This window comes from Peromyscus eremicus, chromosome 5 (genome assembly GCF_949786415.1).
Source record: "Peromyscus eremicus chromosome 5, PerEre_H2_v1, whole genome shotgun sequence".
In the NCBI taxonomy this organism is placed as follows: Eukaryota; Metazoa; Chordata; class Mammalia; order Rodentia; family Cricetidae; genus Peromyscus; species Peromyscus eremicus.
The window spans coordinates 98,625,892-98,652,966 of record NC_081420.1 but is presented as its reverse complement, the minus strand read 5'-3'; the positions used below and the strand labels follow the sequence as shown (position 1 = coordinate 98,652,966).

The 27,075-nt window shown below is 48.9% G+C and overlaps 2 protein-coding genes across 2 annotated transcripts; one reads left to right on the top strand and one right to left on the bottom strand.

The window, feature by feature from the left end:
* Window positions 1-399: 399 nt before the first annotated feature.
* Dhx38 (DEAH-box helicase 38) lies at window positions 400-18,294 on the bottom strand. The gene is made up of 27 exons (XM_059264037.1): window positions 17,939-18,294; window positions 14,990-15,332; window positions 14,478-14,665; window positions 13,838-13,942; window positions 12,904-13,051; window positions 12,670-12,788; window positions 12,419-12,495; window positions 11,853-12,008; window positions 11,271-11,432; window positions 10,972-11,079; window positions 10,520-10,632; window positions 9,122-9,259; window positions 8,634-8,820; window positions 8,299-8,484; window positions 7,898-8,038; window positions 7,436-7,546; window positions 7,226-7,342; window positions 6,994-7,101; window positions 6,487-6,599; window positions 5,666-5,874; window positions 5,415-5,569; window positions 4,926-5,081; window positions 4,698-4,832; window positions 4,445-4,570; window positions 3,866-3,961; window positions 2,042-2,163; window positions 400-871 (listed from the first exon to the last, which is right to left on the bottom strand). Exons 2-27 carry the CDS (start codon window positions 15,313-15,315, stop codon window positions 787-789), a joined length of 3,687 nt encoding a protein of 1,228 aa, XP_059120020.1. The 5' UTR covers window positions 15,316-15,332; window positions 17,939-18,294; the 3' UTR covers window positions 400-786.
* Window positions 18,295-18,380: 86 nt separating this feature from the next.
* Window positions 18,381-25,896, top strand: Txnl4b (thioredoxin like 4B). Its single transcript, XM_059262571.1, has 4 exons — window positions 18,381-18,479; window positions 21,575-21,782; window positions 23,936-24,087; window positions 25,438-25,896. Exons 2-4 carry the CDS (start codon window positions 21,651-21,653, stop codon window positions 25,601-25,603), a joined length of 450 nt encoding a protein of 149 aa, XP_059118554.1. The 5' UTR covers window positions 18,381-18,479; window positions 21,575-21,650; the 3' UTR covers window positions 25,604-25,896.
* The last annotated feature ends 1,179 nt before the right edge of the window (window positions 25,897-27,075 follow it).

Sequence of the window (27,075 nt, the reverse complement as noted above, 5' to 3'; positions counted from 1 at the left end):
CGTCTCTGCACCTAAGGGGCTCCCATTCAGTCAATCCCACCTCTAGAATTCCTGCCTATAAGCTAAGAAGCTGGCTCAGTACTGAAGCGCTCATCACATGAGAATGAAGACATGGGGTCAGATCCCCAGTGCCCATGAAAAAAATAAGGAAGACATGTAATATCTCTGGCCTCCTCACACATGCCCATGTGCATGTACATTCACTCATATATGCACATAAGCACATAAACATGTACACACATACTCCACATAAAAGCAACCCCATCAGCAGAATGTAGAGAGAGCAAAGGTTCTAGAAAGATCTATCCAAGGACAGAAAGGACAAGGGATCTGCCTCTCCTGTCTTTATCAAAGGGATAAGAGCAGTGAAAGAGAAAGGAAATTAAAAATGCAATCACATTTTACAAATAAAATATTTATTTCCAAATCCCAAGTGATAACCAAATTACAAGCATCTCTGCCTCTATCTTGCTACTTTACACAAGGATTAAAAAAGATTCAGTCGCAGCAAGTTGCTCATACACCAAGTGTCCTGGAGACAGGCTATGTGGATGTGATGGCCCAGCCACCTCCTGCTGCTCAAGCAGCTGCTTATTCACTCTGCAGTCTGTTCCCGCCAAGCCCTGCATCAGGAATGCTTCTTCCTGTGGCAGAGCCTGACTCAGCAGGAACTGCCCCAGACTAGATGAACACACAGATGAAAGGCTGTGTCCACGTCCTTTGAGCGCCTTGGCTGGAGAGCCTAGAGCTCAGTCCCTGGCTGCCGTCTTCTGGGACAGCCCCAGCTCACAGTCCAAAGCGGGCCGGTGTGCGACGAGGTGTCATGGGCTCCCCCTGCTCCTTCCGACCTGGAGTGTAGATCTTTGTGGACCTGGACACACAGAAAGAGGAGGTAGGAAACAATGCTTCTCCCTGAGCAGAGGTCCAACAGGACCAAAGGCCTCGAGCCTTGCTGTTTCTGACTCAATGCACAGCAGCTTCAAGGCTGAAGGACCTCATCCATAGCACCCTCTAAACCCCCTTCGTTCCCCACCCCCAATGAGGAGAGTAGTGAAGGAAGTCACGCCACTCTGACAATTAAGGAACATGTACAATGTATTTTTAGACAACTCCTTTTGTGGCCCCTAGATAAGGAGATCACCACTTAGGTTTGTCCTTGTCCCCAGAGGAATTAGCCGAGTGACCAGGGCATCTCTGCTACTCACAAAGGGCCCTCAGAACACTCCTGACAGTTCATGTTCACCTGGAGTAAGATGGAGCTGGCTGGCCTGGCCAAAAAGACCAGCAATGTGCTGAGAGCTGAGGCCCTGAGCCACGTGGTACCAGCCTAAATCCTGGAGGGCGGGCGGGGTGGGGGAGAGGACCAGACGCTGAGTTCAACTACTGGTGGTGATGATTCAACTATCCACACCAATGTCACAGAACCCAGTTAAAAACCATGAGCACCAAAGCTCACTGGAGTGTGCCTGATTGTCAAATCAATGTGCCAGGGTAATGGCCCCAAGGAATGAGTCTTCACATTTAGGATCCACTCAGTCCTCCTTCCACACCCTTGTCCCTTTGGCTGATTCCATTTGTTTTCAGTAATAAACCTATTCACTGAACTGTCCTGAGTCCCCAAATCACTCCAGAAAGCAGAGCACACCCGTGGGAACCCCAGATCTAAAGAGGAAACTCACTGGGTGACGTGAGGACAGACCACAGTGCCCTAGCTGTCAGGTTTGCCCTAACTCCAGACATCACATCAGCACAAGTGCAGAAGCCCAAGGCTCTCTCCTGTCTGGGATGTTTTTTCAGTGCTCTTGCCTGACAATAAAGCTGTAAGATCCACCCCAAGACTCCAGCCCACTTCAGGCCCTGAATCTACAGAACAATGGCTAAGAATTGCAGTGGACAGTTCCCAGCTGTCCAACTACCACCTCCACTTGTGACCACCCACACAAAGCCACCTCCCTTTAATGTCCCCTTAAACTGAGAACTTCTCTTAAAACCGACCTAGCACCTGCCTGGCCCCGGGTGCATCCCCAAGGGCAAGCCTCACCTGACACTACCCAGTGGGCTGCGCTTCTCCTGCTCCTGCCGCCGGGCACGCAGCTGCTCCTCGGCCAGGGCCATCTCCTCCTCCATGGCAGAGGCTTCTTCTTTAGCCCGCCGACGATTCTCCTAGAGAAAGGCAGAGGGGACAGCGGGCTGTAGAGGCTGCATCTGAGCTTGGGGCCTGTGTTTCTCTATGTCCCAGCACCAAGGGCACCTGGCCTTCTGCAGCTCAGGACTTTTGTAAAATACTCAAGACAGACACTGGATAATTCAGTCCTAGCCAGTCACCCCTCAGCACTCGACGCAAGCCAGTAAGTACTGACACTCTTCTCGAGGGCGTGAGTGCGTGCGTGCGCGCGCGTGTCCACGTATGTGGCTGGATGAACCACGCACAAGTCAAAGGGGGATGGTGTTGTTGGTTGTTCGCCCCCATGTTATTCTCTTGAAAGAGGGTCCCTCACCGAGTCTGAAGTTCACCAAGGCTACCCTTCAGCTAGGCTGGCTGTTGGGCCTCTGGACCCACCTGTCTCTGACCCCCAGCAATGGGGTTGCAGATATGCATGGCTACTCCCAGCTTTTTTTATGAGTGCTGGGGATTTGAACCCCAGTCCTCATGCTTACACAGCAGGCACTCTTACCCACTGAGCCTCCCTCCAGCCCCAAGAACTGCCAAGGCAACCCCAAGTCAAGGTTCCACTTCTTCTCCAGGCAGTACTGAAGCCTGAAGGCATGCTAGCGGTTCACTACTAAACTACACCACAGCCCAGGACACACGTTCTCCCAGTCAAGTTCACAACCATGCCAGGAGCGACACGGAAATCACAGAGCTAGAAAGGAAGCGTGTCTGTCCCAGTGTGGAGATAATTATGTGACCAAGTGGGAATGCAAAAGCAGAGCCACATTTTGTACCGCTACCCAACAGATTAAAGTGTTGTTCATTAGTAGACACCAAACCCTTGAGATGGCGTCATGGGTAGAGGAAATGAACAGAGGCAAGCTGACACAGCCAGGACCACAACCGCATCTGAGCATCATCAAAACTGGGCCACGTATGCGTCATCACAGCTGAACCAGAAGCTATCAGGCCTTCAGTTACCAAAGCATACATGACAGAGACACACGTTAGCCACCACTAAAGGAAGTAATCAGGCAAACGCACACTGTGGAACATTCTATGGGACAGATGACAATTGCTTCAGTAAATCGGTGTCATAGAGAGAAAGCAGATCCTGTACCAGAACGAAGGTATTAACGCACATAAACACCACTGCAATGTCCCACCCCAATTCAAGTCAATCAATCGTGGGACGTTATCTGAGATAAATGGGAACTTCTGGATAGGAATGGAGACTTGGGTTACACGGGAGACCAACTGTGAGGAGTGATACTGTCACACAAGCGATGTTGTTGAAATGAGTCCTACTCTTCCCAAGTACTTAAGGATAAAATAACAATCTCTGGAGGCACACTTAAAAATGTTCTGGGAGGAGAAGTGTGAGCAGGGAGTAGGTTAAAAAAAAATGAGCAAAATAAGACATTTCAATTTCAGAGAATGAGAGATTTAGTTAATTACAGTGATTCTTTATAGTATTTTGTCTAGTTTTATGAGTATTTGAAGTTTTTGATTAAGTTTATAAAGTAAAAAACTCCCAGCTGACCAACCAACCAGAAGAGTGCAGAATACCAGACAGGCAGGTTGGCTAGGTCGCAGCTTTTACACTTGGGGAGAGAGGTGAGGGGTCAGATGGTAACAAGCCTTTTACAGCAGGCAGAAGGAAAATCTTTCCCACAGGCAAACATCACCTGCCTGGAAGCACAGGGCCCTTACCTGCCGAGATTTGCCTGCCTGCTTCACACTGTAGAACATTGGGCCCAGCTCCGCCAGCCACTCTCCATCCACAGCAGTCACACACTGCATGTACTCCTGTGGGCAGAAAAGCAACAGGATAGAAGTCAGAGGGGAGTCATGACCTTCCCAGCATGATTTCACGATGACGAGCCACGTGAGAAGGGTCCTACTGCTAGTCCTGTGAGGTTGGAAAATGCAAGGGACACCGGAATTGTCATCCCTTCTCTACCCACAATCCCCTATGCTTGAGGAAACAGCCCTCAGCATCCAGCAGGAAAGCCCAGGCATGCAGAAAGCCCCTCCGATGGCACTAGCAGGGGCTGCTCTTGCCAGCAGCCAGCAGGGGGTAGTCCTCTGGCACAGCTGAGGCCACTGTACTCTTACAAATTAACCTGATAATATTCCCACAAGAACCCCAGCTGAAGAGCAGCCTGAAAGGCCCTGCAGAAAAAACAGGTGTCTCAAGTCTCCAGAGCTCTATTCAAGACAGAAGAGGGTTGCAAAGCCCTAGCTCCAGTCAGTGGGCCCCAAAACTGGAACTCCTCGGGCAAGACTCACCTTGGTGGTCATGACCAGCTCATGATACACAATGTAGTCGGGGGTGTAGCCCATTCCAAAGAGGGAGCTGGTGGGGTGTAAGTGGCAGGGCATCCCTGTGCGGATGTTCACATACTCCCCAATCCCCTAGAAGAGAAAACAGGTGGCCACATCACCAACACCGTCTTGACACAAGCTACAACCTGCATGAGAAAGGACTTTGCCTGCACACAGGTGTCAAAAGGGGCCAGAGCTCTGTGGCTCCTCGGCTCACCTTGAGCTTGGCTGCCTGGTGGAAATAGGCAGCACAGATACACTTTCTGACAATGTCCCAGTCAGTACCACACGAGGCCAGGCTCATCCGCTGCTGCACCATGATATCCTTGAGCTGGGCCCTTACCTCCCGAACCTAGAACAGGACACAGACAAGACAGGATGGAGCCCTCCCCTCCACCATACCACCCCTTCCTCCAGACTGTGCCCCTCTGGGCTGCCACCTCACCTTCCGCATGGCCTTGGCATGGATGAAATGGTCATTGCACCAGATGGTAGAGTAATTATTGTTCTTCCACTGCAGGTAGACATTCAGGTAAGTCAGATGGTCACTTTCAGGGACAGCAAACTTCTCCCGGATTTGATCGCTCTCTTCCTCTCTGCCCTAGGAAAAGAAACAGGGACCTTTAAATATAGGCACAGGGAGGACAGACCCATAGGGCATATCCCAAGGATTCTCACACTAGACCTGCCCACATGTCAATATGCCCAACAATACAAAATAAAAAATAACTTCTAACAAAATCAACTAAAACATTAGGTCTCAGGCAGAACCATACTAAGAGATCAAAGATGGTCTTGCAAATTTCCAGAACACTATGAGGACGACTGACGCAGCCCTCCCACCTCCTCCACTTCTCCCTATGAGAAGAGAGCAAAGGCAGCATCTCCAAATGATCCCTCAAGCCCTCTGGGGAAAGAGAAGCCGCCTTCCTACCTTGGGCCTGTAGAAGATGGCAGGGACTGAAAGCATGGAGACGATGAGCAGGATCTCAGAGCTGCAGCCCATGTCACATGACACGATGAGCATCTTGGAGAGAGCCGGGTCCAGTGGGAACTCCACCATCAGGCGCCCCGTGGAAGTGAGACCACCTAAGAATGAAAACAAAGCCAGAAATTCAGTGTACAGTGGATGAAAGAGAGTAGCGTGCCAGTCCCTTGAGGCCCCAGCAGCTCCTGGCCATGCACCTGTGTTATCCAGGGCTCCGAGGATCCAGAGCTGATACATGGAGTTGAGCATGTTGTCCTCTGGGGGCGGGTCCATGAAGTGGAACTGCAGCAGGTCCTGCACCCCCAGGGACTTGAGCAGTAGCACTACATTGGCAAGGTTGGTCCTCTGGATCTCAGGCACGGTGGTGGTCAGGAGCTCGTTCTTATAAGCACTCTGCGTGTAGAGTCTGCCAGGGAGAAGCCAATGACTGGGCTGTACCTGTCCCATGCTGGCCTGCCGGCCTCTCCCATGGACTGGCTACACTCAGGAACCACAGAGCAGAACGTCAAATAAACTATTTAAGAGCCTCATCCTAACAGCCAACAAATCCTACAAGCAGGGACCTGCCCCACCCACTTCTATCTGCTCAACCCTTGTCTTCTAACCTTGGCTCTTCCGCTGAAGCCTCCTATATGCCTGTGGGAGCCAAAGTGCCTAAGCCTAGAATTACAGCAAGGTTTACTGTCTTAACATCTCTATGTATTTGCTGGATTTCTAGTGAATGCATTATTCTTTTCAGTCATAAAAACTAAGGAGAAAAAGTAATCAGGCAAGTGAAAAAGCAGCACCATTTACTCAGACCCAGCCTCTGGAGGAGGCCTGCTGTCCTTGCTGCTGTTCACTGCAGGTCCCTTCCTACTGAACTGTCTCAGGGCAGAAATCCCTGGGAAGACTGCTTCCACTCATCAGCACCACCCAGTGGCAGCTCTAAGGAGGGCCAGAACCAGAGAAGGGCCCCAGGGTTCTGGTCCGTAGTCCCAGCACTGCCCTAAGAAGCAGGCTAGCACAGGGCTCCTACCTGAAACACTGACCTGGGCCCGTCCTGCCAGCTCTCCCTGACCTCTGGTTGGCATTGGCCTGGCTAATGGGGTAAATCTGCAGAGCATCCATGCCAATCCTGGGGTTGAAGACCTAGTAGGGTACACAAAAGAACTGATTAAGGACAGAGTGAGGGGAAAGAAAAGTAGCCCTGAGACAAAGACAAACCCAGCTACTACTCATCACAGAGGAAGTATCTTAGCAACTCAACTGGCTGTCACTTTAGAGCCAAGAGACTCAAGAAAGTCTCCATCAATACCAGCTCTGTGACCACTACAGAGCTGCTTGAATTACCTATACCATCAAGCTACCACAAGGATTAGCTGAACCAAACACGTGGCAAGATCAGGGCTCACTAAATGTTAACCAACACCGCTGCCACTCTCTTGTGTACCTAACAGGGTGGACCAGGGCCTGACTTAGAGCCTCTATGCTGAATTCACTCTGGGTGAGGACCCACAGTCCAACCTCCTGTATCAATCATTACCTTTAACTTGCAGTAGCCAGAGTCGATAACAAACATGATGCCATCAACAGTCAGAGATGTCTCAGCAATGTTGGTAGCAACGATACACTTCCGGACGCCATCTGGAGCCTAGGGCCAATCAGGACATGCAGGAAGAGGTAAGTCTTTGGGAAAGAAAGACTGAACAAGCAAGAGCCCACTTCCCACCTGCTCTTGCCCTCCTCTGTAGGACACCAGAGGTCCCCCATCACACCTTCTGGAAGATTTTGGCCTGGAGGTCAGAAGGCAGCTGGGAGTAGATGGGCAGCACAGCCAAAGCAGGCGCGTTCTCCAGCTCTTCTAGGTGTTCCACAATCTGGTCAGAGGTCACCTAAGGCACAGGAAGAAGTCATGAGACCCTGGGGGCCCAAACTCTCATGCACAGGCTTCACTCATCTACCCCAGCGGGGGCCAAAGCACGCACCTCAATGTCCTCTTGGCCAGGCATGAAGATAAGGATGTCTCCAGGGGCCCCAGACAGGTGTACCTGCAAGGACTGTTTCACCGCGGCCTCCACGTAATCTTCCTGTGGGGTCTGCAACACCAACAGAGGGCAGTGAGAAGGGTACAAGGGCAGCGTAGGTCAGCAACCCCCAGAGGACACACAGCTTTGTCACCTGTCTGCACTGCAGAACTGGACTCAGGGATGCCAACCTCAGGATGAGCCTGATTGCTATGGCCCTTACAATTAGAGCTGGTCTCTCCCTAGGCCCCTTACTTCAGAAACAAGGACATAAAACCTTCCTCAGAGCACAGGGCTCTGTCCACCGGAGCTCTGGAGCTCTGGAGCTGCAGGCTGCCCCATGTGCCTCCCGGCACTGACTACATCTGCCCCAGCTCCACACCCCACCTCCTCCAGCTGCCTTTTCAGAGCATGCCGAAGTACCTTGCTGAAGAGGATGTCGACAGGGAAGGTACGCCCTGGGATGTGGAAGATGGGTACATTCCCGAAAAAGGCAGCAAACTTTTCTGCGTCCATTGTAGCTGATGTGACAATGAGCTTCAGGTCTGAGCGCCGAGCCACAACCTAAGAGAAGGGCCACAGAGGCTCCTGTGGGCTTGGGGCCTACCGGCTCAGCTTGTCACCACAAAGAAAGCAGAAGCCAAAGCTGGAAAAGTTGTGCATTAGGTTCATCAACCCTGGACTGAATGATGGAACCATGAACCACAAGTCACTCAGCTGAGTAAGAAAAGACGCCAGCAGGACTGAGCAGGTAACCTAGGAGCTTCAGAGGAACTCACCTGGAGCACCTCAGGCACAGAAGGAACAGACCCCAGAGCTCTTACCTCCCGGAGCAGCCCAAAGAGCACATCGGTGTTGAGGGACCGTTCATGGGCCTCATCCATGATGATGGCACTGTAATGATCCAGGTCAGCCTCCCGGAGGGACTCTCGGAGCAGGATCCCATCAGTCATGTATTTGATCAAGGTGTTTTCAGAAGTGCAGTCTTCAAAGCGAATGGCATAACCCACCTGGGGGTCAGAGACACAGCTCAGAAAGTGGCCACTACTCACTGTCAGCCCCCACAGACTGGGGCAGCCTAGGTAGACCACAGCCTCCAGCACAAATGGCAGAAGCTATCAGGAAAAAGCTACATGGCTCAGACCTCATGCCCACTCACCTCTTCACCAAGGTTTCCCCCCATCTCTTCACTGACTCTCTTGGCCACTGACATGGCAGCCACACGCCGGGGCTGGGTGCAGCCAATCATCCCATAATCCGTGTAGCCATCTTCATGCAAGTACTGGGTCAGCTGAGTGGTCTTGCCGCTCCCTGTCTCCCCAACCACGATCACAATGCTGTTATCTCTACAAGGAAGAGCAAGCAAAGCACTGAGCAGCCTGAGTGGAAAGCCACTCTTGAGAAAACTCCCCAAGAAGCCTTAAGAAGCCTTTGCTGCCACTGGTAAAGCCTAGCTTCACCAAAAGCCAGCCTCTTAAGAAACTACAACCTGAAATGTCTGGACACAGCCACGTTGAACCTGAAGCACTAAAGGAAGTAAGGTCGCATCACTTCATGCAACATACCCTAAGCCAACCCACTAGGAAAACACTATTTCCCTTCCCCATGAGACGCCCCTCCCTGGGCCACGGAGCCTCCAGACATTACCTGATGATGGTGAGAAGTTCCTGCTGTACAGCAAAGATGGGCAGGTACTGCCTCTGCTCCAAGATGGACTTCTTCTTTGCAAACTCACTGCTGGCCTCACTTTTCTCCTTCATGTGATCTGCAAACTTCTGCTCAGTCCTGGAAAACACAACAGCACATACGACCTCCCCACACTGTCCCTCAGGGTTAAGTTAGCTGCCCTCCTTCTTGCTCCCAAGAACGTGAACAACTGCGACAAGAAGCAATCAACCTCCTAGACACCAAAGCAGCCTGGCCATCCAAGACCGCATCTCACTGGGCCTAGGGAGCAGCCCATGGCACAAGACTCCGTCACCCATCACACAGTGCAGAGCCCTGACCGAACAGCTGACAGGGATCCAAGCAGACCTTCAAGTGGGAAGATGGCCCATCCTAAACAAAGTGTGGCCAGAAGAGGAGCTGAAATTAACCAGCAGGTCACTAATTAGACAGAAGATCCCGGGCAACCACACTTTAGTAGCCACAGGATCTTCCAAGTTCTGGCTACACAGTAAAGGACACAGATCAGAATTCCTCCCTCCCTTTATAGGGCTGCACAGTGCAAAGGCCTCATATTTCAAAGAACTGTGAGAACAGCTCACTTATATTTGCCTTGTTTCTATGTAACTAATCAGTGTCTGATACGTGGTCATACCCTAAGACCATTCCACCCACCTTCCCCAAGAGTCCTTTCCTCCCTCAGATCTGCCCCAAGTTGCTTCAAGTTTCTATTCCTAATTTCACTTAGTCTACCTGGTCACCTGACAACTGAAACGTAAGGGACTAAATGACCCAGAGCCCAGCAAGGGCTGACCAGTAATACCAACTTTTATTTGTGACACTTCACACAGAACTAGAGAGAACTACTAGATCAAGATGATGTTTCCATGGGGACATGGCATTACTCAAAGGATGAGGAGAGAAAGGGGCATGTGAGTCTAGTGCCTACCCAATGCAGAGACTCCACTAAGCAGGGACTCAACAGCTGTAAAAACCTCCATGAACAGATAACTTACTTTCAAAACAGAGAGCCTCTCGTACTTACAAAGCCTGTGAAAACCAGTTCCTCCAACGTAATGAAATCTGACCAAGGAAAGAAATCTGCCTTCCCACGTGGAACACCTCAAAGAGCAGGGGCTCCCCCACAGGACTGTCTGGGGCTAAAATGAACCACCATTTCCTAGCTGGGTGCCCTCGAGCAGTCCTTAACCTCCCTGAGCCTCAGTCTACATGACCATCACTGCAGCAACAATGGTGACGTGGGAATAGTCCCCAGGGCAATCTACCGTCAGTAGACAAGAGAGCTGAGGGAACAACGGATCAAAAACCACTGAAGACTCGGAGTCACGAGCACACTAGCTGCTGACCAAGATGACCCACCTGTAGTCCACTTTCCCATCTTCTGTCACAGCCTTATCCGGCTCTTCCTCTTTTTTGACACCCATGATGTCTCCTAGTTTGGTCCCCGCCAGTTCCCAGTGTTTGTGCTGAGCCTGAAGAAGACAACAGGAGTTAAGTCGCTGCATCCTCTGCTAAGAACGCAGGCAGTGGGGCAACTCCAGTGGAGAGCAGGCTTCATCTGGCAGACAGGAAATTCCCACAAGGCACTGGTAGCACCAAGTCACACATCTCAAGCCTCCAGCGCCCGGCACCAGGCCCTGTGGTCGCCTAAACTAAGGACCGAGTAGAACACAGTACCCTCCTTGAGCTGCTTCTCGATTCACACAAGCACGTCCTCTGACTGCCAGTGGGATCTCTGTGCAGTCTTGAGAGTTTTAACAGGAGTGAGAAAAGAGCCGCGTGGCCCTCAGCCCGAGCGGCAGGATACCAACCTTTCTCCGCTCCTTCTGTTCCCTGTGTTTGCGGACTGTCTGGCTGCCTTTCCGAGCGATGATGGCCAGGTCTGAGGTGGCATCCTTCACTGGGATTACAGGCTCTGGCTGCAGGAAGTAGGGGAGGAAGAGAAATTCCCCACCCGTCACTAAAGTCAACCAGATGGCCTGCTGTACCCAGGCCCTAGTAAAGAGTCACTAGCCCTCAAATCGGCACATGACTGCACCCAGTCCTTTCGTCCTCTCTCCGCTCCAGTGCTGTCTAACTTCTAAGTCTCTGGCCCCAGAAAGAAGCCTACCTGCTTGGTGAAGACGATGCGTCCATCCAGGAAAGGAGGCACCAGGTTGTGCACCATCAGATGCACCTTGGCCGCGTTGTCCTCTTCAAAGTCCTCGTCCACCTCCAGCCGATGGACCACCCCACTGGTGAGCATTCGGTTCGTCTCCCAGCGCTCATTATCCTGTGGGGACACAGGGAGCCACATTCAGCCTGCAACTAAGAGGGATCTTCAGAGGCTAACCGGCAAGTCCACGCGTGACAGAGTCTTAATGGACCCACACCCTGTAGCTCCTTAGACGGAAGTCACCACCAAAGCTGAGGCACTTGCAGCCCTTTTTCCCAAGAGGCAGCGGGGACCAACCCTGACAGATACCAAAATACACCCAGAGGCAGGCATCGCCATGCCGTTCTCCCCACAGGCCCTTCAGAGTGCTGCAGGAGAGAAGCAGGAGCCAGGTAGGTGTTCTAAGCTACCCAAAGCTTCCCGCTCCTGCTCCTCAGGTACATCTGACCTGGCCCTGTCTATAAACAGCCAGCTGTATGGTGTCGTCAATGGCAAGGTGAGACTCCGCCCACACATCCGCCACTGCGGCAGCCTCACCTCATTGATCTGTCTGCGCTGGGCCGAAATGCGTTTCTGCTTCTGTTTGTGTAGGTGCTGCTCCCGCCGCCTCACGTAGTCCTCGGACGAGTAGGCCAGGGGGTTGTGGAACTCATCGTAGCCCTCGTCCATCATGTACCAGTCCCGGTCTGCTTGCTGCAGAGGAGGAGACAAAGCATGAGGGCAGGGACAGGCCACGGCATCTGGTAAGAAGTCCATGAACACCAGCAGCAGCCTGGGGTCAGCACAAGAGACCTGGAGAAGGCCAGGAGGAGACCAGACAGCTTTGACTTCACAGGGCAGGCTGCCATGCCAGCACCACTCACATTTACCCCAGAGGTACCCACCACAGGAGTCATATCTGACTGGCTGCATCAGTACAAAAGCTTCACTGTGCAGCTTGTCTCTCAAAGGTCCAGCGCTCTGAACGGAACAGCATTAACCACCTTCCTCAAGCCCAGTCCTGCTGGCGGGTCTCTCAGAGCCCTTGGCTCTGACACCTCCTCTCCCCAACCCCTGTAGGAACAGCCACCACTTCCTGTCCGCCCTCCTGACGCCGCCTTTACCCGCTGGTCATCCTCCCACTGCTGCCGCTCCTCCTCCGTGTCAAAGGAGATCCCCTCTTCCCCGTCCTCACGTCTCCCTAAAGGAAGCAGAGGGAAGGGTCAGTCCACAACTCTAGCTGACCGGGACCAGAACTGCAAAACTGAACGCTTCTTGAGTGCGGCCTCCACTCAGCCTCCCCCACCTCATCCCCACCCTCCAAACCCCCGACCCTGACCAACCAGTTTTTCTGCTCCTGCCTTCCAGGCCTTACCTCGACCCCTGGAAAGACGTGGGGTCGACCCCAAGTGTCTTCTGTCATCAGCCCACTCGTTGTACTTGTAGGAAGGGGTTGGCAGAGGTGTGTCATCTGAGTACTTGCTCCTCACAGTCCTGGGAAAGGTCAAGATCAGCTGTCACTAAGCTGAACTATGTCCCCCAGCTGCCAGCAACTCTCCCGGCCCAATCCCTCTTACCACCCGATTTGGCTGCCCCACCCATCCATCACCTGTCTCGATCGCGAGTGGATGGTCGATGGCTCCGCTCAGAGTCCCGATAGGAAGGTGTTGGGGAGGGTGATTCCCACTGAGAGCGTCTTGAAGAACCATAGCCGCTGTCCTCCTCTTCCCAGGTGGACCTTGACGGGGTGGCTGCATCTGGGGCCAAGGAGACATCCACAGTAAACATCTAATGTCAATGAGACATGACTTTAGACAGCATAACTCTATGTAGTTGACACTGGCCTTAAACTTACAATCCTCCTGTCTCAGCTTCCAAAGTGCTGGAACATAGGCATAAACCACCATACCTAGTTTTCCAACTTATTTCTTAATTACATTTATTTATTTAACTGTGTGTTTGTGTGCATGCATGTGCCAAAGCACAAATGCAGCGGTCAGATGACCATTCTTAGGAGTTGGTTCTCCTTCCATCATGTGGCTCCTGTAAATAACTCACATCACGAGGCTTGGCAGCAAGTGCCTTCACCAGGTCACCGTCTTGACAGCCCCAACTTACTTGTTTCCCTATTTCACAACCTTGTACTTACTTACTATAGATAAGATAGTGATGACAAGTTTTAAAGAGACGGAATTGAATAGTCCAGCTTTCACTGTTTAACACAACACTGAAGGAATCAGTTTCTCTCTGCAAACCTCTTCATCTTAAAACAAATAGTTCTTTTTCATTAAATCCCTCTTGATGCACACACCTCTGACTTCCTACCGTTTGAAAATCCTGCCTTGCAGCAAACAGCCCATCCCCTCAGGAAGTACATCCAACCAGGAGAGGGACAGGGCCACACCCACCTTGCTCAGGTCCCCTAACTCAGAGGGTCACACTGAAATCCAACTCACTGCCTGGCAACACAGCGGAGCACTGCTCATTCCGCCTCTTAGGCCCCTGAGCCCTGACCAGCCACCACAGAGGACAGCTGGGAATACCTTTCGGCCGATGTCGAGGGCTCTCTGGCTCACTTCTTCTGCTGCTGCGCTCTGAGCCTCCATCTCGCTCTGATCTGCTGCTGTACCTACTTCTGTCCCGGTCATCTGTGAGAGTCACACGAGGGGGGTAAAATGGCTACCTCATACTAACACACACCCACGTGCCCTGGGCAGAAAGCACAAGCCTCCCCCACTCACACAGTATACTGCACCACACACTCCCATGATCTGTGGGCTGAAACACACACTCACATTCTCTCAATGGATAGAAACGGTCAAACTCACACAACAGCTACTTTCCAACAAGAATCCAAAGTGAACAGTTACGTGGCTACCATAAAGAGTTTTGTGGTATAGCAGACCTCAGCTACAGACAATACTGATCCAGGCCAGTCTCACTTTGTTCCACAATCTGTCCTTTCTCCATCACCAACGCTACTGTAAACTCTGGTTTCTTAAATAGGTTACCCAACATTTCCTTTACCCCCAGTTTTCACAATAAAACAAGAACCACATATACATGCAAAGCAGCTGTACTACAAGCAATTAATGAGCATGACTATAAAAGTTCTCGAAACAGGAAAAATGGCTTGCTGGTTCAAACGCTAATGGGCAACAGGACAGGTGACAGGCAGTTTACCTCTGTCTCTCTTGCGGTCATAGTCTCGGTCGCGAGATTTCTCCTTCTTCCGATCCTTTTCTTCTTTGGATGAGGCATAGACACCATGCTCCCTCCGATCCCGCTCTCTCTGCCGACTGCGTTCCCAAAATTCCTCACTCACACCCCCAGGGTGGGACGGAGTCTCTACCCGAGCAGATCGGTAATGCCTGAAACAGGGAGATGAGCTGGGAAAGGGCTCTCCATGGAAGAAAATATTTCCCTCTACCTCGGGGTATGCCAACAAGCAATATGTCCTCTCCAATGCATCTCCCTGGTGCTGAGGGCTTGTACATGGCAAGAACCTAGGCATTTAAACTCCACCGTCCACTTCTAGGATGCCTTTGAATTTTCCCCACAAATCCTAACCAATTCCTATCTGCCACCAGTATTACAGAACCACAATAAAATCATAAAGCTCTTAGGTGTCTTAGGAACTGAGATAAACCTGGGCTAGTATTTCCTGGCCACCAACGTTTACCCTCTTTCCTTACCTGTCTTTCCGGCCACCTCGGCCAGCCTGCTCATCACCCTCCTCCTCGGCCTCCTTCTGATCATCCTTGCTCTCCTCCCAGTCTTTGTAAGAAGAGATTTTGGACCTTTTCTTGTCATCCCCGTCATCCTTCTCCTCTCGCTCCCTCCGTTTCAGGGAAGCCAGTAAGTCCAGTCCCAGCAGTGAAGGGCGGGGAGCAGGGGCTTTGAAGACATGCTGCTCACTGGCTGCACTTTTGGTCTTGCTTAAAATAAGACCACCAACCTGCGAGTCCAGATCGGTGCCTTCCAACCGATGGATGGAGGCATCCTCACCAGTGTCCTCCATCACAGGCTCTGATTTCTCTGGAAGGAAGGCAAACCATTAGAACTGGACATAAGAAAACTCAGCTCTACTGTACCCCAGAATAACTAGTACATTTGAGTGGCTACCCCACCTCCCTACAGTGAGCCCAGGACATCTTCTGCTATCAGAGAGAGAGAGAGAGAGAGTGTGTGTTCATGCAGGTACACATGCACTGTGTGCACATGAGGCCAGAGGTCATTATCAGGTGTGTTTCTCAGTTGCTCCCTTACTTCCTTTTTGAGACAGGGTCTCTCAATAAAGTGGGGGCTAATTCAGCCAAGCTAGCTGGTCAGTAAGCTCCTGGGATCTGCCTGTCTCTGCCTCTTCAGCACACATGTGCCTCTACTCATGGCTTTCCCGTGGGTCTGGGGGATCAAAACTTGGGTCCTCATGCTTGTGAGAAAGCACTTCACCAACTGAACCATCTCCCAGCCCCTTTGGCTACTTTCGCAGACTTTCCCACCAAATCACTGACAATCTCAAAAGGTTCCCAGTTCCCACCCCAACATACATGAAAGACACACACACACACACACACACACACACACACACACACACACACACAGAGAGAGAGAGCAAATGCTAGGATCAAGAGGGTATCATCCAGACATGAATAAACCTCAGTAAGGGCTTCTTACTGAAATACTATAAAGGGAGTATAGGGGAAACTAGATGTAAGTCAGAAACCTCAATTAAAATCCAGGTTCTGGAGCTGGGCATGGTGATACACACCTGTAATCTTAGCACGTGGGAGGCTGAGGCTCCAGAGGATGGCAAGTTCGGAGCTAGCGTGAGATACATAGTGAGTGTCATACCAGCGAGACTACTTAGTGAGATATTCACTCATTCAGAGCCACCACCTTCGCTCATGTATTTGTTCCTCCACCCATTACCTAATGTATTCTCCTGCAATTTCACCCTTCTACAGAATACACTTTCTCCCACTTAAGAGTCAGAATAACCATCTCTAAGATCCCCCATCACATCCTCCAAACATCAAACAAACATGTGAACTGCAGCAGCATATCCCTCTCTAATAACAGACATTTAAAAAAAAATCCAGGCTCTTAGCATTTTCTGTTTCTATAAAAGGAAGCAGCTGCCTTGGTTAGCTATTACTTCTCTATCTGTGAAACAGCAATCACTTTTACTTTATACAATCCACAGAACCACTCTGAGAATCAAACAACTGTATATGACCCACAGTTGTTTCATCAATGTCATTATTACATATTTGATATTATGCTCCTGTGTACTGACTAGTTTCCTTACTAATTTTTTATATACATTCTTCTACCCGCCCATCCCGTCCCCTTTAAACCACAGGGTCTATAGAGCAGAGGTGTAAGGCCATCATCTTACCATCCATATTCTACACACTTGGTGACTTCTGTGGGAAAGGAAAAAAAAAAAAAAAGGTGCCCCATAGCAGGGAAAATCTCTTGAATAACAATGTGTTCACCAAACTTACTTACGAGAAATATTAAGTTAGGAAATGGCATTTCAGGAAAGTGTTTAAGAGACTGTAAGAGCTCCCAGGTGGTCAGCTGACAACACATTCATCTTTACCTAACACCATCTGCTTATAAGCATGAACCTATGCTGGACACATAGATAATTATTCTCATTCCAATTAAGATGTACCTCTGGAATCTAACTTCTTTTGCCGTGTTCTAATTAACATGCATCGCTCTACCAAGGAGGACTGCAAACATAATTGGGATGAAGAAAGGAGAGTTTCATTTGGAAATTTCATCAGGTGGAACAAAGAAGAAAGTTACATCTATATACACATGAGGAAATCTAGACAGGAAAGCTGAGACACACAGGCTCTCAGCAGTTACCTGAATGATGACCTATGTCCTAAAATGTCATTTGTACGCAAGCGAGAGGCTGTCTGTCTTGTTGACTGCTATAGCCCAAAAAAATGGCAAACTAAAAGTCTGATTTTTAAGTAAATGAATAAATATAACTTATTAAAAGGGAACAAGACTCAAACATTTCTCTGGACAGCAAGAAGTTATCCACAGCACAGGACAAGGAAGGAGTTAACTGACCGCTCAAAATAGCAAATAAGGAATTCCAGGCCAGATTATGGAGACAGATCGGTGGCAAAGAGGCCACAACGGACTTCTTGGGCAGCAATCGCTTACTTCATGTGTCCTTGAGTCAATGGCTGTTCTCAACAATACCGATTTAAAAAAAAAAAAAACTCCCTGTCCTTTGGAGCTAACATGCTACTTATAGATTACCCACCAGACGTAGTAGAGACAATTCTATGAGAAAGGAGGAGGCACCAGGAGCCCTACCCAGGCTTCCCAGCTACCCGGTAACCGGTTAGGGTACTGTCCTAAAGAGGGCGCAGGGCGGCTCCCTCGATCTCAGTGGGGCCGTTCCCAAACACCGGGATGTGACCAGAACAGGGACAAAGTCCGGAGGAGGCTGAATGTCCAAGACCACTCAAGTGAGTAGAGAAAGTTGGCTGACAAGGACAAGAGGAACTCTTCAAACCAGGGCCCAAAACCTAAGCCGCGAACCGACCGAGGCCGCCTGGAGCCGCCATGGCGGCCGAAGGACAGATCTGGAAAGAGGAAGAGACACTCACCTCACCAAGCACAGCTCGCGGGACCTTCTGCCCCTGATTTGGGGACGCCAGCGCGGCCACTGCTCGGTCTGACGGTCTCAAAGAGGCAAATTCCGCTGTTTGAAAGCGGCCATCATTGTCCCATAATGCCCTGCGCGGGGTCCTCTATCCGTCCAAAAATACCATCGAGAGCAGCCCAGAAATCGAGGGTTCCTGGACGCCAGGGAGAAACAACGTGAACACGCCTTCAAAGCCCCAGCGTCTTCCTCTGGGCCCCAAGTCTCCTTGCGACCAATCGTACTTAGCGTGACAGTTGACACCCCGCCTCTGGCCTGTGGGCGTGAGAGGGACAACAGAACGAGGGCGGTCATATTTACTAAGGGCGGAGATGACGTAACTTCCGGTTGGCAGCGCAAAGTGGGCGAGAACTAAAATAATATCGTTTGTGCTGATTGGCTATTGACTGGGGCGCGCGATGACACGTTCATTTTCTGCGTCCATGTTTCTCACTTCCGCTTGTAAGGGTTTGCAGGCCAAAGAGGCGTTTCTAACAACGGCCCAGGTTAGTTGGGGTTAAGGTCCTTTCCCGGGTTGGGACGGCGGAAGGAGACAGTTGTGCCTTGGCTATCCCGTGAAGGAGTCCGGGATTGCTGACGGGTGGTTTGAAGTGTCCTCCCTGTGGACCAGGAGTAACCCAAACACCGGCATCTTGTAAAACACATGCGCGGGGTATTTTGCAAAGTAGACATGTCTGCCCTGACGTAAATAAAAGTTATCTACCTAGCGTGGTGGTACACGCCTGTCATCCCAGCAATTGTAAGGCAGAGACAGGAAGATTGCCACAAATTCAAAGCCAACCTGGGCTACTAAGTAGTAAGACCCTTACTGTAAATAATAATAATAGTAATAATAAAAATAATAATCACCTGCCTGTTCATGTTCAAATATGTCCTTTGATGGTATCTTGGGATATTTATTTCCATTTTCCTTTGTAAATATTATATATTAAATATTTACAAAAAGCAGAATCAGACTTTACATACTGGTTCATAACTTTTTTCAATGACAGTGTAAGATAGATCACAGGGCCTGGCGGTGGTGGCGCACGCCTTTAATCCCAGCACTCTGGAGGCAGAAGCAGGCGAATCTCTGTGAGTTCGAGGCCAGCCTGGTCTACAAAGCGAGTTCCGGGACAGGCTCCAAAGCTACACAGAGAAACCCTGTCTCAAAAAAAAAAAAAAAAAAAAAAAAAAGATCACAGGACTACTATTATTAATATCCTGTTGATGGACATTTTGGCTATTTACAGCTTTTGCCATGATAAATGTGTTGATTAGCCTGTGAACATAAGTCTGTGTCTTTGTTCGTATTCTCAAAATAAAGCTGTTGTGTAAGGAATATGCCAGTTTTCTTTCCAAAGAGGTTTTGTCTCTGAATTCCAACATTCCTGCCTGCCCCTTCCTTCACTCTCTTGCCACTGTGTGTTACTGTCTTATTTAATGTTTGTCAACTTTATGCATTTCTTAATTATGCCTTTAATTCGCTGTTCTTTGTCTGCTTGCAAAACTGGACTTTCCAAATGTATTTAGTGTTCATTTCTTTTATGATTCTCCATTTATATCCTTCATGTATACATTGTCTTAGATATGGTCTCAGTTTCCTACTCCTTCCAACATTTGTCCAGTACCACGTGGGGCCTCTCTCTCGACCACACACCTTTCCCTTCCTCTTTTTATTAGTAGCACAGGAATTTGTTTGCTTGAATTCTAACGATGAGACATTATTATGTCTCAGCTGCCACCCACTTTGGTCTTTTTGAGACAAGGTCTTAGGCTGGCTAGCCACTCACTGAATGGGCTAGGCTGACTGGCCATAAAAACCCCAGGAATCTGCCTGACTCAGCCTCCCAAGTACTGAGATCATAAGCATATGCTCACACACCAGGCTTCTGTTAACATGGACTCTGGGAATCAAACTCAGTCCTCACAACTGCCAGGCAAGCACTTTACCAACTAGGCCATCTTCCCAGCCCCAGTTCATACCTTGAAATGTAATTTTTGATGAAAGGGGTGAAAGAATTGAGGCTTCATAACATTAACAAACCTGGAAACTAAATTCAAAGTGTCTAATCTCTCGGTCACGTCTCCTTGTGGATGCCCTCAATAATGCTTCTTCAGCCAGGCGGTGGTGGCGGCGGCGGCGGCGGCGGCGGCGGCGGCGGCGGCGGCGGCGGCGACGCACGCCTTTAATCCCAGCACTCGGGAGGCAGAGGCAGGCGGATCTCTGAGAGTTCGAGGCCAGCCTGGACTACCAAGTGAGTCCCAGGAAAGGCGCAAAGCTACACAGAGAAACCCTGTCTCGAAAAACCAAAAAAATAAAAAAATAAAAAAATAAAAAAATAATGCTTCTTCAGTCAGAGCACTCCTCAGATATGAAGTTTCTTCCCATAAAATTAGGAGCTAGACTAGCAATTTTGTAGCACAAATTCTAGCCTTTGTCTTATAGCTAGAAGTATAACAGAACAAACTGGTCTATAGAATAAGAAGCCCAGCACCAAAAAGGGGCAAAGAGAAGATCCAATCAGGCCGCTCTATCAACATCTTTTGATTCACTTATTTAATTGTGACTTCCACACACTTTTTTGTTGATGGTGTTTTCCAAGACAGGGTTTCACTGTGTAGCTCTGGCTGTCTTGGAACTCACTCTGCAGGCCAGGCTAGCCTAGAACTCAGAGATCTGCCTGCCTCTGCCTCCTGAGTGCTGGGGTCAAAGGTGTTCGCAACCACCGCCTAGCTCCACACACTTAAAATTGATCTGTTTGCCATGTGATAAAATGCACCTAGGAAGACTCCTTAAGCCAGGGCTTGAGAAAATACTAACATCCATCATGAAGAACCAATGAAGTATGTATGGTCTGCATGTGAAATGGTGTGCTACTGTTAGAGAATCCGGAAGTTTTCTATGTAGGGCTGTGGGAGTCTCATTAAATGTTAGATTTAAAACAATGTGAAGTGCAGGAAGATGGGTGAGTTACGTCCTGAGCCTCTGCTGTTCCCCGCTCTGTGGCCACTCCTCCTCTAGACTGCAAAGATCAGCAAGCCTGTCTGCCTCAGCACTTCCCATAAATCCTGCTTCCATTTTGAGTCAGGCAGTGGTATTGGTGGTGGGGTGGGGATAGCAGCAACCTTTAGCTGCAGGCCAACCTCTCCTTGTGCAGCTGCCTCTCTACTCAGCTGCCCACGGCTCCACAGGACTATTGAGTGGGGACAGCGCTCGGCAGTTAGAGGCTTTGCCTTGTCTTCCTATTCTGTTCTAACTAAATCTCCAGTCCCCACATCTGAGGGTGTCATCTCTTATTTGCTGGACCACTGGCTTATCATACAATCTATCTCTTGTGTAAACGGGGTGGGGAAAATACAGAAATGTGTATATGTTCTTCTGGTATGGTATGTAGTTTCTCATGTACTTCTAAGAGAAATTACCGAAAGCAGTTACCTGGTGTTTTAGGAGGGCACATGAAGTTCTGGAAGCTGGGCCCAGGGATGGCAGGTGAGGGGTGGGGACTCTTCACTAAACAAGGCTTCCTGAAATGTTTCTTTTTAAATCACCTGAACACATGGCTGATGCTAAATGGCGTTGTTTTGTTCTGTACATTAGGACTCAGGCGATTCATCGAAACGGCCTGTAAACATTGCAGAATTGGTAGTGCAGGCTAACGCTGGAGTATTTCAAGATGAGCTTCCTCTTGCCCAAACTGACTAGCAAGAAAGAAGTGGACCAGGCCATCAAAAGCACTGCGGAGAAGGTGTTGGTTCTCAGGTTTGGGAGGGACGAGGACCCTGTCTGTCTGCAGCTGGATGATATTGTAAGTGAATTTTTAAATGAACAGTTTTAATTAAAAATTCAGGCAATGGAAGAGCAGGAAATGCCAACACTAAGTGTCTGAACATTGTCCTTTCAACAGTCACATACGGAACTGCAGAAACCCCTCCAGGGAGTATAAGTTGTGAAGTGGGGTCCAAACTGTTTCCCTAGGTGCCAAAACTCTACTTGTCTGCTGCTCCTAGAATGGCCTGGTGGAGAGGTCAAGTTTCACAGCATGTCTTCACACTCAAATTAGTAAAGAGGGAAATTAGGGGGTAGAGTCACTGTATTTTTTTTTCTTGTCTCTGTATATTATGGAGATGGAACCAAGGACTGACATCTCTTCCCACCCATCTCTATTGCGGCAGTCACCTGTGGGGACCAAATGTAAGAGTAGCATTATGTAATTAAAGTGAATGTGTGGGGCTGGTGACATGGCTCAGCAGGGGAGTGTTTGCTGCACAGGACTGCCAACCTGGGTTCAGTCTGTGGAACCCACAGTGGAAGGAGAGAACTGAATCCTGAAAAGTTGTCCTCTGACCTCCATGTACACCCACACTCACACATGGGACACACACACACAAACACACACACACACACACACACACACACACACACACACACACACCAGTCAATAAGTAAGAACGATATATTAACCTGGGAAAAGATGATCAGAAATGTATACTTATAGCTATGGGAAAGAGTATAGATTCTAGGTTAGAAGTGTAACTCAGGAACAGTTACCTCTTGTGTGTGAGGCCCTGAGTTCAACTCCCAATACCAACAAAACAATTATATAGATTGATTGGTTCTGAAACCAAGCCTCCAAAGTTCAAATCCCACAACTGCTGCTTAGGGGTGTGTCCTATAATTACCTCCTCTGCCTCGGCTTTGTCATCTGTAAAATGGGGATGCTAAGTGCACAGCTCATGCACTAACTGTCAAGTAGGTTAACAAGTGTAAAGCACTGAGGACAGTTACCCCGTGGGAGGTGGCACCAGGCACTTCTCTACTTTTCATTCCTAGGAGGAAAGAGTCTGGGGAGAGTCAGCATCTATGTGAATGTTCCTGAGTTGTTGCATGTGGGTATGTCAGGATCTATAGTTTTTGTTTTGAAGTACCGAGCATTGAAACTAGACCTCATGCTCTAGCACTGAGCTATGCTCCCAGCTCACTTTAAGTAAGTATAGATTCCTTTCTTGAAAATAATCGCACATGAGCCCATGGGATGGCTCAGCAGGTAAGGGCTCTTGCCACTAAGATGGAGAGACCTGACCCCAACAAATTGTCCTCTGGCTTCTACACATGCACTGTAACACACATACACCTGTCCTACCCCACCCCCCACCCCCTGCACATACACAAATAAATAAAACTTTAAAAAAAAAACTTAGTCTCAAAAAAAGCAAGAATCAAACATCAACAAAACCAAAGAAAATATTTTCCCCAACGTGTCTTAGTTACTTCTCTATTGCTGTGGCAAGACCCCATAACCAAGACAACTTATACAAGAAAGAGGTTATTTGGGGCTCATAGTTTTAGAGGGTTGGAATCTATGACCATCATGGCAGGGAGCATGGCAGCAGACAGGCAGACATGAAGTTAGAGAAGTATCTGAGAGTTCACATCTTAACACAGGCAAAAGACATAGAAAGCTAACGGGGAACGGTATGGGCTTTTGAAACCTCGAAGCCTGCCCATGATGACACATCTCCTCCAACAAGGCCACAACTCCTAATCCTTCTCAAACAGTTCTACCAACTGGGAACCCAAGTATTCAAATATATGAGCCCATGGGGGCCATTCTCATTCAAACAACCACACAGTGCCTTCTCCTGACCCTGTCAACAGGGATCCACCCTCTGAACAGTAATAGTATGTCTAGCTGGGCATAGCAGTGTACACTTTTAATCCCAGCACTTGGGAGGCAGAGACGGGTAGACCTCTGTGAGTTCAAGGCCAGCCTGGTCTACATAGCAAGTTCCAGGATTGTGTCTTATGAGGAATTCAAATGGGCTTCATTCTTGGTTTAGGTATTTTCTCAAACAAAATTTTTCTCAAAAAAAAAATGTTATAGTAAGTTTCACATACAATATTATAGTACATTTCACAAAAGAAGCATCATGCACCTGGCATCCATCTTGTCGTTCACAGCTCTCGAAGACTTCTGCCGACTTAAGTAAAATGGCTGCTATATACCTGGTAGATGTGGACCACACGCCAGTCTACACGCAGTACTTTGACATCAGCTACATTCCATCTACTGTGTTTTTCTTCAATGGGCAGCACATGAAAGTAGATTATGGGTAAGTTAAGTTGACTCTACAGTCTGGAACGTTGGTTCTATCAAGGCAGGTGCAGTAGCTCACGTACTGTTCTGTCGGCTCCGAGTCTGGCTAAGTGACGAGTACTGTCTCCGTATTTGATGCTCTCTATTTTTTATGAAACTTTAGTGCAAAATATGAGTTTTCAAGTATGATTAGCAAATTTTAATTTCTAACTTAAATATGAAAAAAATAGTATAGTTTTTGAAGTACTGACTAACCATCCTTAGGTATAGAGAATGTAGAATATCTATATTAGCTGAGCGTAGAATATAAAATTTACCAAAAAAAAAAAAAATCCATTGCAAGAAAATCCCTGGTTCCTAAACTTTGGGGGCTGGTAGTTGGCATTTACAAAAGAAGCATTCCTGCCAGGAAGACACACTTCTCTCTTGCAAGTGTCTTCTGCCACTCAGAGAATTTTGAAGTCATTCTTCAAGAAGGCCTGTCAAAATAAGTCACGTGATATCTTCTAATGCCCTCCCCTCCATCCTGTTCACACCCCTATCTGAGTACCGTTGGCTGTATCTAGGATTGTGGTCTCCCTTACCCTGAGGAGGTGTGTCTGCTTTCTCATTACCTGATGGAGATGAGTTTCACACTGTTTGGAGCTGCTTATCCTCCTAGGAGTCGGTTCCTATATTAATTTAGCACAACCTTCTTACGTGGAATGCAGGACACAGTGTCAAACACCTTTTAAGTGCTTCATCTTTTAACCCAGTAATTACATTTCTAGGAGTTTAAGAGTATATTGTAGATGCATATTTTACAACTCTGGGGCAAATAATTAGTTGTAAAATCACATTACTAAATAGTTTGTGACATGATTCTTATCTTAACAAAATAAATAGAATACGCACCCCTACACAGAACTGGAAAGGTATACATCAAAAGGTGACTTCTGGCCTCACAGCTGACTTTATTTCTCTTTTAAATCTTTCTGCAAGCAATATACCTGATGTTTAAAATAATTTGTAAGGTTATTAATCCCCACAACTCAGCAGTGTCAGTGAGGAGAACTTGAGGGACTGTGATTAGTTAATGGGCTTTTACAGAGACACCAAGCAAACTCTGCCTGCTCCAGTACTCAGAGGACTCTACATGGTAGTGATGTGGAAAGGGATGCAAAGGCAGGGTCTTCCCACACCCAGACTTTGGTCACAGCCCTACAGCATATAGTCCTGTGTACTGTACCTGGGAAAGGCAGTGGTCAGACCACAGGTGGAGAGCTTCCCAGACAAGAAGGGAGAACGAGGCCACTGCTTGCTGCTGACCATGCAGGCTTCACACACTGGAAAGCTCTGACCATGGTTATTTCCCTCTGTGCTGCAGGTCTCCCGATCACACTAAATTTGTGGGAAGCTTCAAAACCAAACAAGACTTCATGGATTTGATTGAAGTCATCTACCGGGGAGCGATGAGGGGGAAACTTATTGTCCAGAGTCCTATTGATCCCAAGAATATCCCCAAATATGACCTCCTCTATCAAGACATTTAGCACGCTCACAGCTGTTGGAGATGAAAGAGTTGTGACTGGAAACAGGACTTGAACCCAGAGGGCCTGTGGTCTGGAGTCCCGCAGAGACACGTTCACTGGTCCTGCAAAGCGGTTTGATGTGCTGTAATCAACGGCCCCTGCCCAGAAGCCCCAGTACTCCAAGAATCCGGATGCCTGAGTGTCCATTCCCTGAGAGCCTCAGAGCAGTCGGGCAACAGTGTTCGGGTGGTCTTTGTAACTTCCTTTTATCTGGACTTGTCTTTCCCCCCCACCCTAAGGTCATGCATCCTCCTAGACACTGTAAGAACAGTTTGATTACATGTCTATGCACATGCACGTGCACGCGCGCGCACGCGCGCACACACGCACACAGATCCTTCCCCACGCCTCCATTCACTTGTCCCTTTTCTCCTTCCTATCCCAGCTTCTCTTGAAATAATGAACATTCTATAGTACAGGAGAGTTCTTTTGTTTTCGGAACCTTCCTGGCGTGGACTGAAACCACTGCCCTGGGCGGCTCATTTACAACTGGCAGGCTATTAAATTGGCAAGAGGAAAATGTGGCCCTTCACCATCCAGCATAGTTTAAGCTAAACAACAAGTTACTTCCTTGGGAAGTAAGGGACAGAGCTCCCCAGAAGACAGTGCCACCGTCGCTTATTTCAAGGACTCAAGACCAAAGGTATATCAGAATTGTTGAAGGGGGAAAGCCTGTGGGGTTTGCTGATTCCAGCAGCTTTTGAAGACTAGTTGACCTTCCAGGGTCCCCCCTGGCCCAACCTCAGGAAACTTGTGTTTCTCTTAAACCTCATGGTGGCTGTTATCCCTGACACTCTGGAACAGGACAGTAGGTCAGAGCTGGAGGTCTGTGGCCAAGCAGCCTGTGACCTGCTGGGCAGCAAAGACTTGTCACCTGCAGAGATCCAGGCTTGTTGTGGCAGCATGGTCACCTCGGGGCCAGCCCTGTTGTCAGCTGCATCTTTCTAAGCTTGTCCATCCTGGAAAAGTGAAATGAGACCTGATTCTGATGGATGTGGCACAGGAAGAAGGTGTTCAGGGTTTTTCATGTCCTCCACTTAAAGCCGAGAACACTTCAGGGATGGGAAAAGAGTTCTTTCCCATCCTTGTGATAGATGGGGCTATGGCAGCCGCCTTAGGCCCACAGGATGAAAATTAGTGCACGGGGATCGTAAGGGTCAGGTCTCTAATGTTACTGATCTCCTAGGTGAACTCTAAACCTTCCTCCACATCCTATGGAAGAATAAAATTTCTTTGTCCAACTCAACCTATCCAACAGGTCTTCTGTGCTTTGGCTAAGTGCTCAGGTGCCAGCAAAATCTCAGAACCCGCACAGGAAGAATACTTCCATCTTTCTTCCTGAGGGCTGGGGTGAGGGCGAGGGGCCCCTGCAGTCTGAATTGATGTTTTAGCTCCTATCTTGGTTGCTTTCACTTCCACCAGTATTTATTAAG

What these genes read in the sequence shown, in the direction of transcription:
- Txnl4b (XM_059262571.1), top strand. Translation starts at nt 21,651, where the DNA reads ATGAGCTTCCTCTTGCCCAAACTGACTAGCAAGAAAGAAGTGGACCAG. An exon ending in GTCTGCAGCTGGATGATATT is followed by an intron (nt 21,783 to 23,935) that starts GTAAGTGAATTT and finishes TGTCGTTCACAG; the next exon opens with CTCTCGAAGACTTCTGCCGA. An exon ending in CACATGAAAGTAGATTATGG is followed by an intron (nt 24,088 to 25,437) that starts GTAAGTTAAGTT and finishes TCTGTGCTGCAG; the next exon opens with GTCTCCCGATCACACTAAAT.
- Dhx38 (XM_059264037.1), bottom strand. Translation starts at nt 15,315, where the DNA reads ATGGAGGACACTGGTGAGGATGCCTCCATCCATCGGTTGGAAGGCACC. An exon ending in AGTGGGAGGATGACCAGCGG is followed by an intron (nt 12,009 to 12,418) that starts GTAAAGGCGGCG and finishes CCTCCTCTGCAG; the next exon opens with CAAGCAGACCGGGACTGGTA. An exon ending in CTGGCTACTGCAAGTTAAAG is followed by an intron (nt 6,600 to 6,993) that starts GTAATGATTGAT and finishes GTACCCTACTAG; the next exon opens with GTCTTCAACCCCAGGATTGG.